At 38.3% G+C, this 14,773-nt stretch overlaps 1 protein-coding gene across 8 annotated transcripts in view; it reads left to right on the top strand.

The window, feature by feature from the left end:
• The window catches only part of LOC116845185 (casein kinase I), a 65,572-nt gene that overhangs the window by 40,924 nt on the left and 9,875 nt on the right, over positions 1-14,773 (top strand). For 6 of the 8 annotated variants that reach the window (XR_004378205.1, XR_004378206.1, XR_004378207.1 and 3 more), the window contains exons 2-7: positions 4,340-4,380; positions 4,560-4,629; positions 8,240-8,406; positions 9,277-9,511; positions 10,674-10,993; positions 13,246-13,326. Coding sequence is in view for 4 of the 8 variants with exons in the window: in XM_032817590.1 (XP_032673481.1) it covers positions 4,340-4,380; positions 4,560-4,629; positions 8,240-8,406; positions 9,277-9,511; positions 10,674-10,993; positions 13,246-13,326 (914 nt within the window). In the remaining 4 variants the exon portion in view is untranslated. Of the gene's footprint in view, positions 1-4,339; positions 4,381-4,559; positions 4,630-8,239; positions 8,407-9,276; positions 9,512-10,673; positions 10,994-13,245; positions 13,327-13,713; positions 13,786-14,773 lie in introns of all 8 variants that reach the window. The other 2 variants (XM_032817593.1, XM_032817591.1) reach the window with 2 other exon arrangements.

Consider the following 14,773-nt stretch of genomic DNA (forward strand, 5'->3'; position numbering starts at 1 on the left):
ACAGTGTTTAAAAAATATCTGTGTTTTATCTTTTCATTCTATTTTTGTTTCAACTTCATTGAATTGCAAAAACATTAATATTACTCATATTTCTCGAGGTTTTCTACACGGTTAACAAGAAAAAAAGGATTGAATTTCAATCCCTTTCCCGGGAATTATGAGCAAATAAAAATGTGCTGAGTAAAATGTATTCATATTTATGATTTATATAACTTTCTCATGTTTGGGGTTTACGAAAAAAATTTATTTAGATCAATCATCTGGTAAAATATGAACGAGCCAAAATTTCGGTTGAAGATATTAGAATTCTATTCGAGTCAACAAGATTCTGGTTAACCAGAAGTTATACATTTTGTTTCTTAATGCGGTTTCTTCAAATTTGGCATTTGGCAAATTTGAAAGATTTCGGGATCGTTAATTATGAATTTGAGATAAAAAAGTAAAAATTCGAAGTTTAATATGACGATTATAAGTTTTCAAAATTAACACACTGAAGAAAAAAAGAATTATTGCTTCATAAATTAAATTTTCTGCTATAATCATTTGCATTTTTGAAGCAACGAATTGGTAGGTCAGCGCAAAAATAATAAAATATGGCATAATTTCTTTTTCTGACTTGAAGAATTGATTCTTAAAAAAGAAGCTATGCGATATTTTAATATTTTTGCGCTGATTCGTTGCTTCAAAAATATAAATGATTATGAAAGAACATTTTTATAAAGCCAATAAAAATTGGTCATAGCAGCAAATTCTTTTTTTCTTTAGTGTGCTAATTGAAGTGTGAAGAATTGATTCTTCAAGCCAGGAAAAGAATATTTTATTATTTTTCTGGTTGACGCATTTTTTTTCTTCCGTGTAATCTTGCTTTTAGCATTACTCAAAAATAACAATAACATTTCTTCAAAATGAAAAAGAGATATTTGCGTTTTTTATAGAAAAAAATGTGTAGCAAACATATTACCAATATTTCAACAGTTTATTGTAAAAAATACAGCTTACAGAAAATTTAAAAAAAGGTGAAAACCCTGTTAATTGTTCTTAAAAACCTGTTAATGTTTGAATTCTTAATAATTAGTAAAATCATTATCGTCTGAAAAACTGTCTTTTCTTTTACTTTTATTTGCTTATAACAATTAAACATTCAAATTATTTTTTACTTATTTTTAATTCCTTATGTTTATGAGGAAGAGAACGTATAGTAACAATATAATCGACTATGTCTGCCGATGCTAATTAAAATCACTAAAAACGAAGAAACGATAGGTGAGACGCTGGCGTCCCACTGACTCAAAGGGTCAACCAGAAAACTTGCAACTGTTGCAGGTTGACCAGTTGAAACTGGTCTGGTGACTTGGACCGGAATTCTGATTCGTTCATATTTCACCAGGCACTCGGTCAATCTGACCGAATCTTTGTCCCGCGTAGGGTTAAGTACCACCGACATATTGCACTTAAAAGGACGCCCGAGGAGCAAATCGAGAGAGAAAGAGAGAGAGATACACGTTGCTTTGGGCTATCCAGCGGTTAAGCAATACTGACATTCTCGCGATATCGGCATTTCGCCCGAGTCATCGCCACTTCCTGTCGAGGAAGCCACGGTCGCGCAGGGTCGTACGTGGCGACGGGTGCAACAGCTGGCCCTTACGCACAAGGGCGTGGCCCCACCTTCGTCCGAAATAATCGCGCTTACGACGCTCCCGTGCGAGCGAGCGAGAGAATGAACGAGCGAGCAGCAAAACGCCGAGGAGAAGCGCGTCGCGCTAATTACCGCGAAAGTATCGAACCCGCTAATTGCGCGAGCGCGCGAGTCATTGACCCTCCACGCCGCCGCAAGGAGTTTCGTGTGCGTTCCGGCCCGCATCCTTCATGTCTCCGTAGGTGCGCGAGTGGCCGCAGGAATGCGCGCCTTGTGCTTTCGCGCGAACGCTCTGCACGACGTGGCATCGGGAGCTTCGCGTCCCCGCACTCTTTTTTTCTTCTTCTCTCCCCGCGCGAATGACGCGAAGTCGTCAACGATGCGTGATATTATTCCCGCCGGTTCTATGCTTTGCCGGCGAAAACGATGGCTTATGTAGGTGAGAGACCGGCGAGACTGGCCGGTGTACGTGAATTTGGCAGCAACTTCGTTGGTCGGTTTGTAAAGCTTGCACAGTTGAGTGTTTACGCGCAAACTATAGCATTCCAAGTCCACGTAGACTATATATGAGATATTATCTGTGCGGACAATGAGTAATAGGGTGTCGTTGAAAGAACGACTTTTGGCTCGCTCAAAAATTGATTACGTAAAAGGTTGATATATTTATTTAACCTTGAGAGTCCTGATGTTTAATTTACGAACGTTGTTTCCTAAACAAGTTAGAATGAAATTATATTCAATATTAAGTGAAACTTTTTTAAAATCCTATGCTAAATTCCGCAAGACTTGACGGTCCTTATTTCTACTTGGTTGGTGGCGAATAACGCTGGATGGAATCTCCTCGATTTTTCGCGTCGCGGGCGTCTCCGCTCCGAGATGTTCCTTCGCCTCCTCATTATCATTTTCTGTCGCCTTTATCTCTCTTTATCATTTCACGTCGTTTGCATCACTCGAACGGCGAATGTACACTCACTGCCTCCACGAAGCGCACCGTTCGTCTTCCCTGGATTACTTGCTGGAAGTGAGGGAAGAGAAGAAAGGAAGGTGCTATACCTGCTGCACGCGCGTTTCATTTATTAGATTCGCGGTGTATCGCGCTGAAGCCTCTGCGAACAAAATTCAAGCCCGACAGAATTGAATTTTGCCCCTTAGCCGGCTTCTGTTATTCCCCGCATCTGTTATTTCTCCATAAGTCGCGCGCAGAACGGCGGATTACGAAACATATGTCCTCATGCATATTTATAACGGAATTAGATCATCGTCGAATGATCGACGAACACTCGAAAACTTCCATGAACACCGCGGAACACCGGAATACTGCGGCTCAACCGCGTTTCCCACAGCAAAAATATTCAGTCACGAATGGCTCTGCTGATAATCCGCAAAATTCTTGCAGTGGAACCTCACTCAAAACGAGTGTAGTATTCGAAGTGAGATAGCGAAAATATCGCCACTCGAATTTGCAAGAATAAATGTTCCACTCAAGCTTAGAATGGGTTCTAAGATCTGTATGAGCGAATGTTTCCATTCAATACACACTCACGTTAGCTTACTTTATAAAATACATCAACATTTCTTAAATAATGTTCTCTTACCTGAAAATAAATTCTTCTTTCATGTTGTCACACTTTGTATTGTTACTTTAGCTTCTGTCATAACCGACCACCGCGTATGCTATCATGCAATGGCTCTTAATTGTGACAACTTGAAGTGCTGCAATTTCATTCGATCAAAAGTGTGCAAACCGTTTTGCAACCGACTATACATCAGTTTCACTCCTCAATTTCGATTGAGACATTCACTCGACCATTTAGAATGGAGGATTCATTTTATACGAATGAAAAGTTCAATTCAAGTGATCACTTACTTTTTCCAGTGAAATTTCACGCCAAGAAATTTAGAGAACAGTATTTACTCAAATGTGTACCCAAAAACGGGTAAATATTAATATTCTCTAAATTTCTTTCAGTGGAATTTCACTCAAAACAAGTAAAAAGCGGCAATATATTTACTGTGCAGGACTTTTATGTTTATCTGTTCTGTGTTTCCACAAAAGTTGCGAAGAAGAATCTGGGATTCCTTGTATATATACGCTTCATTACTACATTATCGTCCCAGTGATTAATATTTAACGTGATCGCCGTTTGATCGACGTTGAATTGAATTGAGACAGATAAAATTTCACAAATACGCGCTGGCTGTCCTGCGCCGCAATGCCGTACATTGCGGACAACAGTGCCAATTATAATGCTTCTTGATACGCGATTACGTTATGTTAAACGGAACATCCCCGATAAGTTTGCGCGACTGTTATAATTGCCGCCGGCCATAATTTCACGGTGACCGCAGATCTCTCGACGATCTAATTTTCTCACGTTGCAATCGCGTTACGGCGCGAGCCATTGCACGACATTTAATTATCGCGCAGTTACGCCGTCGTGTCGACAGTTCGCGGTATGTATCTGGAAGTATCGCGTGATGATGAGTTCTTTCCTACGCATCGCTTTTGCCACGCTGCGCTTCGGGAGAAATGTTATCGCTGAAGTTACGTGTTCTCACGACATCTGTGTGTTCCACGCGAGAAATATGCCGAGATATATTATTCGCCAAAATTTCCACGGCGGGGTTTATCCCTCACTATATTTCTCCCCCGGCGAGATATTCTATTCATACACTTATCGATTTCTTTCCTTCTCTTTGCAGGGAAGAACCTGTATAATAACGAGCACGTAGCAATTAAAATGGTGAGTAAAGCTTAAGCTTCACGATAAGTCGTATCCATTATCAATTATCGAGGAGGGCATTAGAGTTAGGTTACTTTAATTGTCTTTTCCTTTTTCTTTTTATATAACTTGCGTAATTAAAAGTCTGGAGAAGCTTGATTTCCCTCTTTAACGACTTTTGTCCTTTTGCACGGTTGCAGGAACCAATGAAGTCAAAGGCACCACAGCTACATTTAGAGTATAGGTTTTACAAATTATTAGGTTCACATGGTGAGTGTAGCGATACGTTTCACGTTCACAAATGTTTTATGTTAGTAAATATATCACTCAAAAAGATAAAATCTTATCTTTAGCGAAATCCTCTCGTAGCTTCAAGAAGATTCTTCTAAAACCAAAAGAAAAATATTCTAAGCTAAAGAATAATATTCTTATAGTTAGAGGAATTCAATCTTTTATCTACAGTATAGTCTTAATAAAAGTTTTAAATGTTCTTAATAAAATTCTTCTTAAGAGAGAAGTTCTTAATATAAATTTCTGTTTTGTTCTTAATATAAATTTCTAAGTTTTGTTCTTAATATAAATTTCTTCTAATAAGAAGGCATTCTATTCAAGTAAACACATTTCTCTCTAAAAAGCGAAGAAGTTAGAATAATTTAATGGATTTCTGACTAATAGTTTACTTCATTGGAAGAGGAATACAATTCTTTTTTTGAACGTTAGAATATTCTAATTTGGCTCTTATAGGATTTTCCGCTAAAAATAAGATTATATATATTTTTAGGCAATTCAATAAGATTAACCCTACGGAGAGGATATTATAGTTTCTTTTCATATCAATTCTTCTTAATTTTGCTATATTTTTAATATTTTTAGTACAGGAAAATAAATTTCCTCACCTCCAATAAAATTTTTTGCCAAGGAACCTTGAACATTTCGCTAGAAATATAGCAAATTTCCCTAGAAGTCTAACAAATGTTTTAAAAGTACATCTGAGATAAAAGTCAATTACAATTAATGTCGATCTATTCCTCGGTTACGAAATTCTATAGTAATTTTTACTATAAAATCTTCTCCGTATAGATTGCCAATGTGAGTCATTTCGATCTACATTTCGGATAATCACCCACTGTGATTTAATTAGAAAAAAAGTAATTAAAATGAAGAATGTCTAAAAACGTCAAGACAAGTTACAAGTGAAGAACAATTGAGGGAGTCGAAATACCTCCATATTGGCAGCAATGGACAACTAACATTGGCGATCAAGGGTTAAAAAAAAGCGAACGTAGAGTTGCATTGTAACCCGCCGGATGTGTCGGGGCAAAATCCGCGGTTCTATTCGTGGCGTAATTTAACGAGCTAAAGCATCGATTTTCGCGCAACTTGACGATGTTAATAGAGAATTGCCGGCGGTAAAGATTAATAACGCCGCGGCACTTGGGATAAATCGATAACGATAACCGACCAAACTACTCTCGATGCCGTTAACCCTTCGTCGGTGACGTCACGCGAAATATTTCGCGGCCGTGCGCGAGACAATTCTCTCTCAATACGACAGCGCACGAAATGCGCGGTTTCCTTCGATTTCCATGTAATTCGACTTAGCCAAATTACACACGAAACGAGCGTGCGCGCGTAATTTTTGCATTCTTGAGTAAAGCCCGACGCGATTAGCGTCACGAGCCGAGATCGTATCGGGGAGGCGAAGCAATCGTATCGCGGTTTCATGTAACACACAGACCGCCGTGTTATGTTCCTCAACGGTAGATTCTTCGGCCAATTCGGTCTTTTCTTGGCGAAAATGTCGAGGTCATTACTTATCGCGGCTTTAACGTCTTCAGCGTTACAGCGTTCTCTTATAGATGCGTTTGATAAACGACACGCGGCAGCTCGTATCCATTCTTTACATTTTTCATCGGAAAAGTACTTTTCCACCTCGATTATCTCGGTTTGAGGAATTTTATACACATCCGTCGCTGAATATTATATTTAAAGTCTATGAATTCTCTTTGAGTCCCGGCTGTCCTTAAATATATAGTATAGAGTGTCTCTAAAAATAATACATAAAAATCTTTTGACTAATATCTTATCTACGTCGTTCAGAGCTACACTTTTGGAGCTATCTAGTTGTAATATTATATATTCTGAAAAGCAACAAATTATATTTTCATGTCATTTTCATCGAATTTTTTATAATGAAATTCTTTTTTCCCGCGCGCGCGTGCACGCTGAAATCACTTTTTAAATATAATTTTTTAAACACTATATCTAATATAAATCTATACACAGAAAAAAATATTTAAAAGTTTGTCTAAAATTTTATCCAGAGAATTTTTACAGAATTTTTATTTTAATAATGACAAACGTAAATATATTGGGAAAAGAAATATTTAACAATTTATTTGTAGAACATAAAGTTTATTTCAAGAAATATATTTCTGAAATAAACTATGTCTTAAAAATAAATTGTTAAATATTTTTTTTCTCAATGTATTTACGTCTGTCATTATTAAAAAAAATTATGTATAAATTCTTGAAATAAACTGCAGCTCGTGCAATTTAATTTCGACATTTTTATTTAAAACATTTAGTAGAAGTTTCATCTAGAAATTTTATCCAGAGAATTTTTATATTATTTTTTTTTAATAATGACAGATATTATTAAATACATTGAGAAAAGAAAATTTAACAATTTATTTGTAGGACATAAAGTTTATTTCTTGAAATAAACTTTATGTCCTACAAATAAATTGTTAAATATTTCTTTTCTCAATGTATTTACGTCTGTCATAAAATTTCTAGATGAAACTTCCACTAAATGTTCTAAATAAAAAAGTCGGGGTTAAATTGCACGAGCTGCAGTTATTCATGATAACGTCACACATTGCACGGAGTCGTTTGCGAAGAATTCGCGAAACGTCGAGGATCTCGGGAGCGCATTTTCGCGCGGCAGAATAATACGTTATGTAGTCGCATTCACGTCGCGCCCCAAGGAGTTAATCGGCAACTTCGAGTTCTCTCGCATACGTGTATTATCGATTGTGTTGTCAGGGAGAGATCCGCGTCGCGGCGTTATTAACTGCCAGACCTACATACCGCCACGTGTTGTCTCGTTTCGTCGATCATTATTATGCACGTGTCGTGCGAGATGACAGACCGCTCAAGGAGTTTATTCACTTAACCTAAAATGCTTAAGACGATGTAAAAATATAAAGTAACATTTAACGCGGCAAAACGCATTTGTAGTTGAGATTTCACACAACTTGTCTGCGTCGTTCATGAGAAATTTGATACTGTATATCGCAATGCAACCTTATGGTAGCAGCAATACGGATGACCATTATTCCAGTGTATAACTTGATAAAAAGGAATGCCATACAAATAAAAGAACTTACTGTTATAAATGTTACATATTAGAAACGCGGTATAGAAAAAAGAATAGTGAAACGCGGTATAGCAATAGTGTTCACTGCACCGATTGTAGACCAGTAAATTGTTTTTGCTAGTAAATTGTTTTACCTGTTTGTTTTATACTTTGAGTAACGTTGTACTGGTAAACTTTTACTGTTTGAGTAAAATGTGACAAGGCAAAGAGAAATGGAGAGGAAGAAAGGATGAGAAAAAGTAGTATCATAAAATTTGTTTTAAATTAACATTTATTATTTAAATAGTGAAATAAACATATGAAAAGTGGTTTTGTTGGATAAATAGTGAATCCATGAGTACCTCTCTTGATGCATCACTGAAAGTACGCCTCTTAAGCGCCCTGAAAACCCATATCTGGTGAATAAGCTCCTTAGCGTTTTAATATAGCCGTGAACATACCATAATTGTTTCGGGGGTGATTTCTGGGGTGTGATCTGCTCTGTCGATCTCGGTATAGTTTATAACACACATATAGAGGGTATACCGGAGGTGTACTACTTCGGCCCGTGCGGGAAGTACAACGCCCTGGTGATGGAACTCCTCGGGCCGAGCCTCGAAGACCTCTTCGACATCTGCGGCAGGAGGTTCACCCTCAAGACCGTTCTCAACATTGCCACACAGCTCGTAAGTCGAATTAACGTGACGATTTTGGCGACGATCGCGCGCGCACCGCCGCGCAATTAATTATTCGAACATCGCGCTTCCCCGAGAAGTCGCTCAAACAGCGGACCGCGGGAGTCCAACGAACTCCGCGGCTTCGATCGTCTGTTCCTTCTCCGACAATCTTTTATTTTCACTCGCGATCTGTTTGAGGGATTTCGTACCAAGTGTCTCACGAGAGCACTGGCGTGCCTAAATAGACAGATGTGTGTAAATTTGGCAGCAATTTTGTCAGTCAATGTGTAAAGGTTGTCCGCCTTATGAATTGTTCATGTGACACTCGTATTTATCGGATAGAGAGACGAAATAGAAATAGAATTATCCAAATTTACTCAAAACGACATGACATATAGAGTGCAATGTGAAAATCTGAGTGTAACTTTTAGTAGGTAGATATTTATTACTTCAGCTATACATTGTCAAGAAGGGGACTTGGTTTACAAAAAAAACATTATTTTGACCACCCATCGCGATTCACACCTTTTTCTACCTATATTCTTATCTTGTCACAGCAGTTACAGTCTATATCACAACTTCAATTTCCACTCTTTTACTTGTTACTATTACTTATTTATCACAGTCATGTTTATTACATTCTAATCTACTTTATCTTATTATAATTTACCTATTTATTATCACAATATTGTATTGCTATTTCTATTTTAATGACCACAATATTGCATTGCTACTTTTAATTTAACGATTAATTCAGCGCAATATATTTTTGCTCCATAAATGTAATAAAAAAGAAATTATCAAGTTCCATTGTCAATTACTTCACATTGTGACAATTATGAGAAGGGCGAATGCTAACATTTTTCCTCTTTCCCACAGCTTCATAGGATAGAATACGTTCATAGTCGGCATTTGATATACCGCGACATCAAGCCGGAAAATTTTCTGATAGGACGATCCACTACCAAACGGGAAAAGATAATTCACATAATCGATTTTGGACTAGCCAAAGAATATATAGACTTGGAGACAAACAAACATATTCCCTACCGGGAACACAAGAGTCTCACTGGCACGGCGCGTTATATGAGCATCAACACGCATCTTGGCAAAGGTAACGGACGTTTACTTTTCCTTCGTTCTGTGTGCGTTGCTTGGTAAATCGCGCGCTGCGGTAACCGCGGGCGCTCGCGAGAAAGTGTCGGAAACACTTGAAATCGTTTAATTCTCTCTACAAATACCACGAGATATATTTATAGCATGCTTCTTTACCGTATATCTTCATTACGTGTCTTGTGCTTTCGAAACGAGCACTCGAATATTTATTATAAAATCAGTATTTTTATTTGTCATATGTATTACGTCCAATAATAAAATATCAGGATCATGCAAAAGGTTTGTTGCGTTTGTCAGAAAAAATATGAAACAAAATTATCCAATTTTAAAGGATTAATTAACCTTTGCGAATAAAATGTATACCGACTCAGTATTTTTTAAACACTTAACGAGGACTTGCTTTTTTGCCTTTAATATTAAAATTTTCTACGATAAAGAAAAAACGACAAATTATACTTGATATAATTATAATGATATGAAGTTCACACAAAAAATTCGTAGTGTGTTTCTTAGAAAAATAAAAAAAGTAATTATTCAATTTTAAAGGATTAATAACTTTTGCGAACAAAATGAACAACATCGACTCGGTATTTTTTAAACATTCAACGAAGATTTGCTATTTTCAATATTCAAACTTTTCACAAGAGAATTTAAAGAAAAAATAACAAACATTTTTCACTTTCCTGCACGGAGAAAAATAATTTTGCTCTTTTAGCAAAATCGTCGTTGAGACTGTATTCGTAGCGACATCAAAAAAATTTAATTAACGTAACTAATTTTACAAATTATTTGTTATCAAAATAGAAGTAGTTTCGTTGCCAGGATAGGAAAAATTTGTTGAGTGTATTTGTCCTAAGAATCATGTTAATTTGCAATTGATGCAAAATAATGTATTCTTATCAAATTGCTTATATAAATCCATCATGACGTTCTTATAGCAAAATAATTGAGTAAATTAAATTCAGCAAATTATATCCAGCAAATAGTGATTAGCAAATCGTTTTGCTGTCCATATGATAACAAAAAGATTTTGCCAGCAGAAAATTTGCTAGGCCAGCAAAGTATTTTTCTCCGTGTGATAATATTCACTTGTTTTGTTCTATTTGTCACGTAACGTAGAATATTACATAAATGTGCGCCATTATTTTTCCGACTAACAGAGCAGAGCAGAAGAGACGACCTGGAAGCGCTCGGGCATATGTTCATGTACTTCCTGCGCGGCAGCTTGCCGTGGCAAGGGCTCAAGGCGGACACGCTGAAGGAACGCTACCAGAAGATCGGCGACACGAAGCGGGCGACGCCGATCGAGGTGCTCTGCGACGGCCACCCCGAAGAGATGGCCACGTATCTCCGTTACGTCCGTAGACTGGACTTCTTCGAGACACCGGACTACGAATACTTGAGGAAGCTCTTCCACGACCTGTACGAGAGACGTGGCTTCGTCAACGACGGCGAGTTCGATTGGACCGGCAAGCCGATGGTGCGTATCGAGCGTGTCGCGATACTCTTCCCACTCGCGTTGCGCAAAGAGCCTTGGGAAGAGAAAAAAAAGAGGCTTTCTCGGGCGGATGTCACCTTTGCATGTTGCTTCTGATGCCGCGCTCGGGGGATACCGACGTGTGTCAACGTGTGTTGTCCGTACGTTCACGTTGACTCGTTGCGTCGGAGAACCGCGCTGATAACATTCGTCGCGTCGCAGAAAGGAAAAAGAAAACACATGTCGATAACTGTGGCCTCGCGTTGGCGTCACGCGCGCGTATAATGTTCCTCCTAATGATGTAAGAATGCTGGTCTCCCTCATTTTTCGTGCCGCTTGTTTGCGCGCGATTACGTTTATGTAATTGGACAATCCGGCCAGTATCGGTTACTAAATTATTACCCAATGCTCTTCTTCTTCAAAGCGCCGGTCGTCGTGAATTGTTTTCACATTTCGTGACGATATCGACACGGCACTCTCGCGCGACACGCGGTTTCCTCGACGCGGCGGACGTCACGATTACCCCGAGTCCCGACTCCCGAAGTTAGATTGATCGTTTGCCCGCGAAAGAGCGCCCGATGGGTTCGCATTTGGGTAAGTAAGCCGATCCCGCCAATGTCCCAACAGACTCGCGACGCGGTACCGGCGAGCTCGCTCACATCTGATTTTTAACGTTTGCATGCTGCTCCTCCCCTCTTCAATGCACTATCTCTAGCCATCCAACTTCGAGAATCTGAGAGCCTTGCGGATGGCGGCCCCCTCGCATATCGGCAAAACCAAATCTGATAAGGTTGGTTGACGACTCGAGTAATCTCCGTCGACAAACTTTGCTACCGAGTAATTGATCTTTGACGTTTTTGCACTCTGTGGTATAATCGTTCCGATGTAATTTCCCACGTCCAATTGTACGTACAGTGGATTGCAAAACGGTTTCGACACAATGCAGCTGGGAGTTCACCGAACTGTCAAAATTGAGAGATTATTACTGATGGGCTTATTCAGTAATTATTATTATTTTAGTAATTATATTATTATTAGTGTTATTAATTATTATTGTTATTCAGAGTTTTAATAAGATTATTAATTATGTTATTATTGTATAAATCCGTCACACACACGGTAATGACTCTCAATTTTGACAGTTTAATAAGTTCCCTACTTTACTGTCTACATTGTTTTGTAATCCACTATACATCCAAAAAAATTATTTTATTCTCAGTGGAATTTTCTCTTACATATGACCTGAAGAGAATTCTTCTAAAAAGACCAAAAGAAATATATTCTATTATCTATCTATATATTCTACTATCCAAAAGATAAAAAAAACTCTAGCTGTTATGTTTCCTGTAATCCCATATTCTAAACAAAAATTCTCACCGAGAGCGTATTTCTCTTCTAATGAAGTAAACTATTAATCACTAGTAAACTATTAAATCTACTAGATACTATTCTCTAATTTCTGTTTCCTTTTGAATCAATAGAAATATGTTTACTTGAAAAGCAGAATGATTTCTCACTAGAAGAAATTCCTATTAAGAATAAGAGACTTCTATTACAGATATGAAATTACTCTAACTTTATAAATATTGTGCTTAGAATATTTTCCTTTTGATTTTAAAAGAATCCTCTTGAGGCCTTATAAGAGAATATTTTCTAAGGACAAAATTATATTTTTTTGGGTGTATTACTTTGTCACTAGGTCCCATATTAATAATTGTCACCTGAAACTTGTCTCATGTGAGACATTCGGATTTTTATTCAGAGTTAGATGAAACTTTTTGATAACTAAACCTATTTGAATTATAACGCCCATGACATTTGTATTGTAGTCGCGATTCAATTGAGAGACTCTGAATTCAAATCCGACTGTCTCGCTCCGAGACGAGTTTCTAGTAATAGTTATCAGAATGCTGGCCTATATGTTATCAGTTACTAATCTTGAAATTATTAATACTTCTGTTGTTTCTCCAATGATAAGAATAACATCGTGTTTCCTTGCTACAATATACATTGTAGTCGTATAATTGTCGGCCTTATCTAAATAGGAATCTAACGTATTGTGATGTCACAGGTCTTCAGTTAAGAGTAAATTAAAGTGCACAGTCCGTCGATAAGTCTGTGTCCGCTTTTCAACTTCAAGTATGTTACCCATATACTTCGTACTCCACGTGAAATACGTAGACGCGTATAGTGACGGCCTCTTCATTGTAGCCCGACAAATATCTAAAGCGAGTCTGTTTTCCGTTTCATTTCAGTCCACGCCTGTCGGATCCCTCCAGACCGGTCAGGAGATCGTCGTGTCGCCCAATCGTGATCGGCATCCCGCCGCCTACAAGGTATACCTACGTTACCACCGTTTCTACCCGAGCATGAAAACGTGTGCAGCCTATCTATTTGTTACTCAACTTAACCGCATGGATACACGCCTCATTAGCAAGAAACAAAAGACAGAATTTTAACAACGACCTTGATTCAGATCGTTTGTAATTTCGGAGGAGAGGCGAAAGATCGAAACGAGCGAGATCTCCTTCTTTCTTCCTCTTCTCCTCTGAACAAGAAAAGCTCTCGATCGCGTTTTCTCACGGGAGAGGGTTGATTAGATCATCAGGATCATAGTGGTATGGTATACAGGGGGAAATGAAAAAAAAAAAAAACGATACAGCCACGTACGTCGTTTCTCATTTCTGCACAACTGCAGTGCGAATCACGACATCAATTTGTAGGAGTACGATGATTTTGAGGAAGATGTAATCCTCATGATGGATGAGGTTCGCTTCGAGTTGCAAGGCCAATATGTAAGACATCTCTAGGTTACGCCTCGATGAATCGACTTCTTCGTGCATGCTTTATCTTATCGACAAGGAGGATGACATTCCACTCCGAGGAAGTACATCCGCGACACGCGTCGCATTGTATAATGCGCGCTATTAATGAGTTTTCTTCTCAAGCTCGTAAAGCGACATTTAACGATCACGTGGTAGACTCTCGCGTATTTTCAACGACGCGAGGCTTTCATACGACCCACGAAGCGCTCACGTGTGTTCATCACGTGTGTTTATCACGTGTGCTTATCATGTAATCAGTATGAAAGTGCGACAATTGGCGAACAAATTGGTTGGTTGGTTAGCGCAAGAAAGAGTGAAACCGAGTCAGTATGTTGATCCTACTTTTGACCTCAATACTGCACTTATTAACGCCTATTTTGATATCCTGAAATCTTCGACAATCTCTTTTGATTCTATTTAACCTACTAACTTCGCCGAGAAGTTCTCTTTAGAATCTACAAGTGGCATTTGGTGCATTGTCTGCAACCTAAAGGCGTTAAGTAGAATTTCATTTTCTGTGTATACCAAACATACATTTATCCTTCAAAATATAGAAACGTTAGAAAGTCCGGGTCGAAAGTAGGGTCTAAAATTTTGACTCGGAAAATTCTGCTGGTTAATGTTGTTTGGAACAATGAGATATTGATATGACTGTAACAGCCGCCTCTTTTTCTTTTCGCGGCGAATTCATGCACGAAGAAGTCGCTTTGACACGATTACGTAGCATCAAAGCCCTCGCTTGTAACGAGCTAAAGCCAGAAGATCTCGCTGTCTCCTTGTAGTTCGTCCGTATGACATGCGTAAAACGTTGAACGTTACGCAGTGGGATCGCGCACAGGTAGAGTCGTTTGCGTTTCATTAGTCGCTGAACAATGAACAACTACACACACACACTTTCTCTTTCTATCTCTCTCTCTCTCTCTCTCTCTCTCTCTCTCTCTCTCTCTCTCTCTCTCTC

The sequence above is a fragment of the Odontomachus brunneus genome, unplaced genomic scaffold (genome assembly GCF_010583005.1).
Source record: "Odontomachus brunneus isolate Ranch 3 - 2012 unplaced genomic scaffold, Obru_v1 Obru_scaffold_049, whole genome shotgun sequence".
NCBI classification, from domain to species: domain Eukaryota; kingdom Metazoa; phylum Arthropoda; class Insecta; order Hymenoptera; family Formicidae; genus Odontomachus; species Odontomachus brunneus.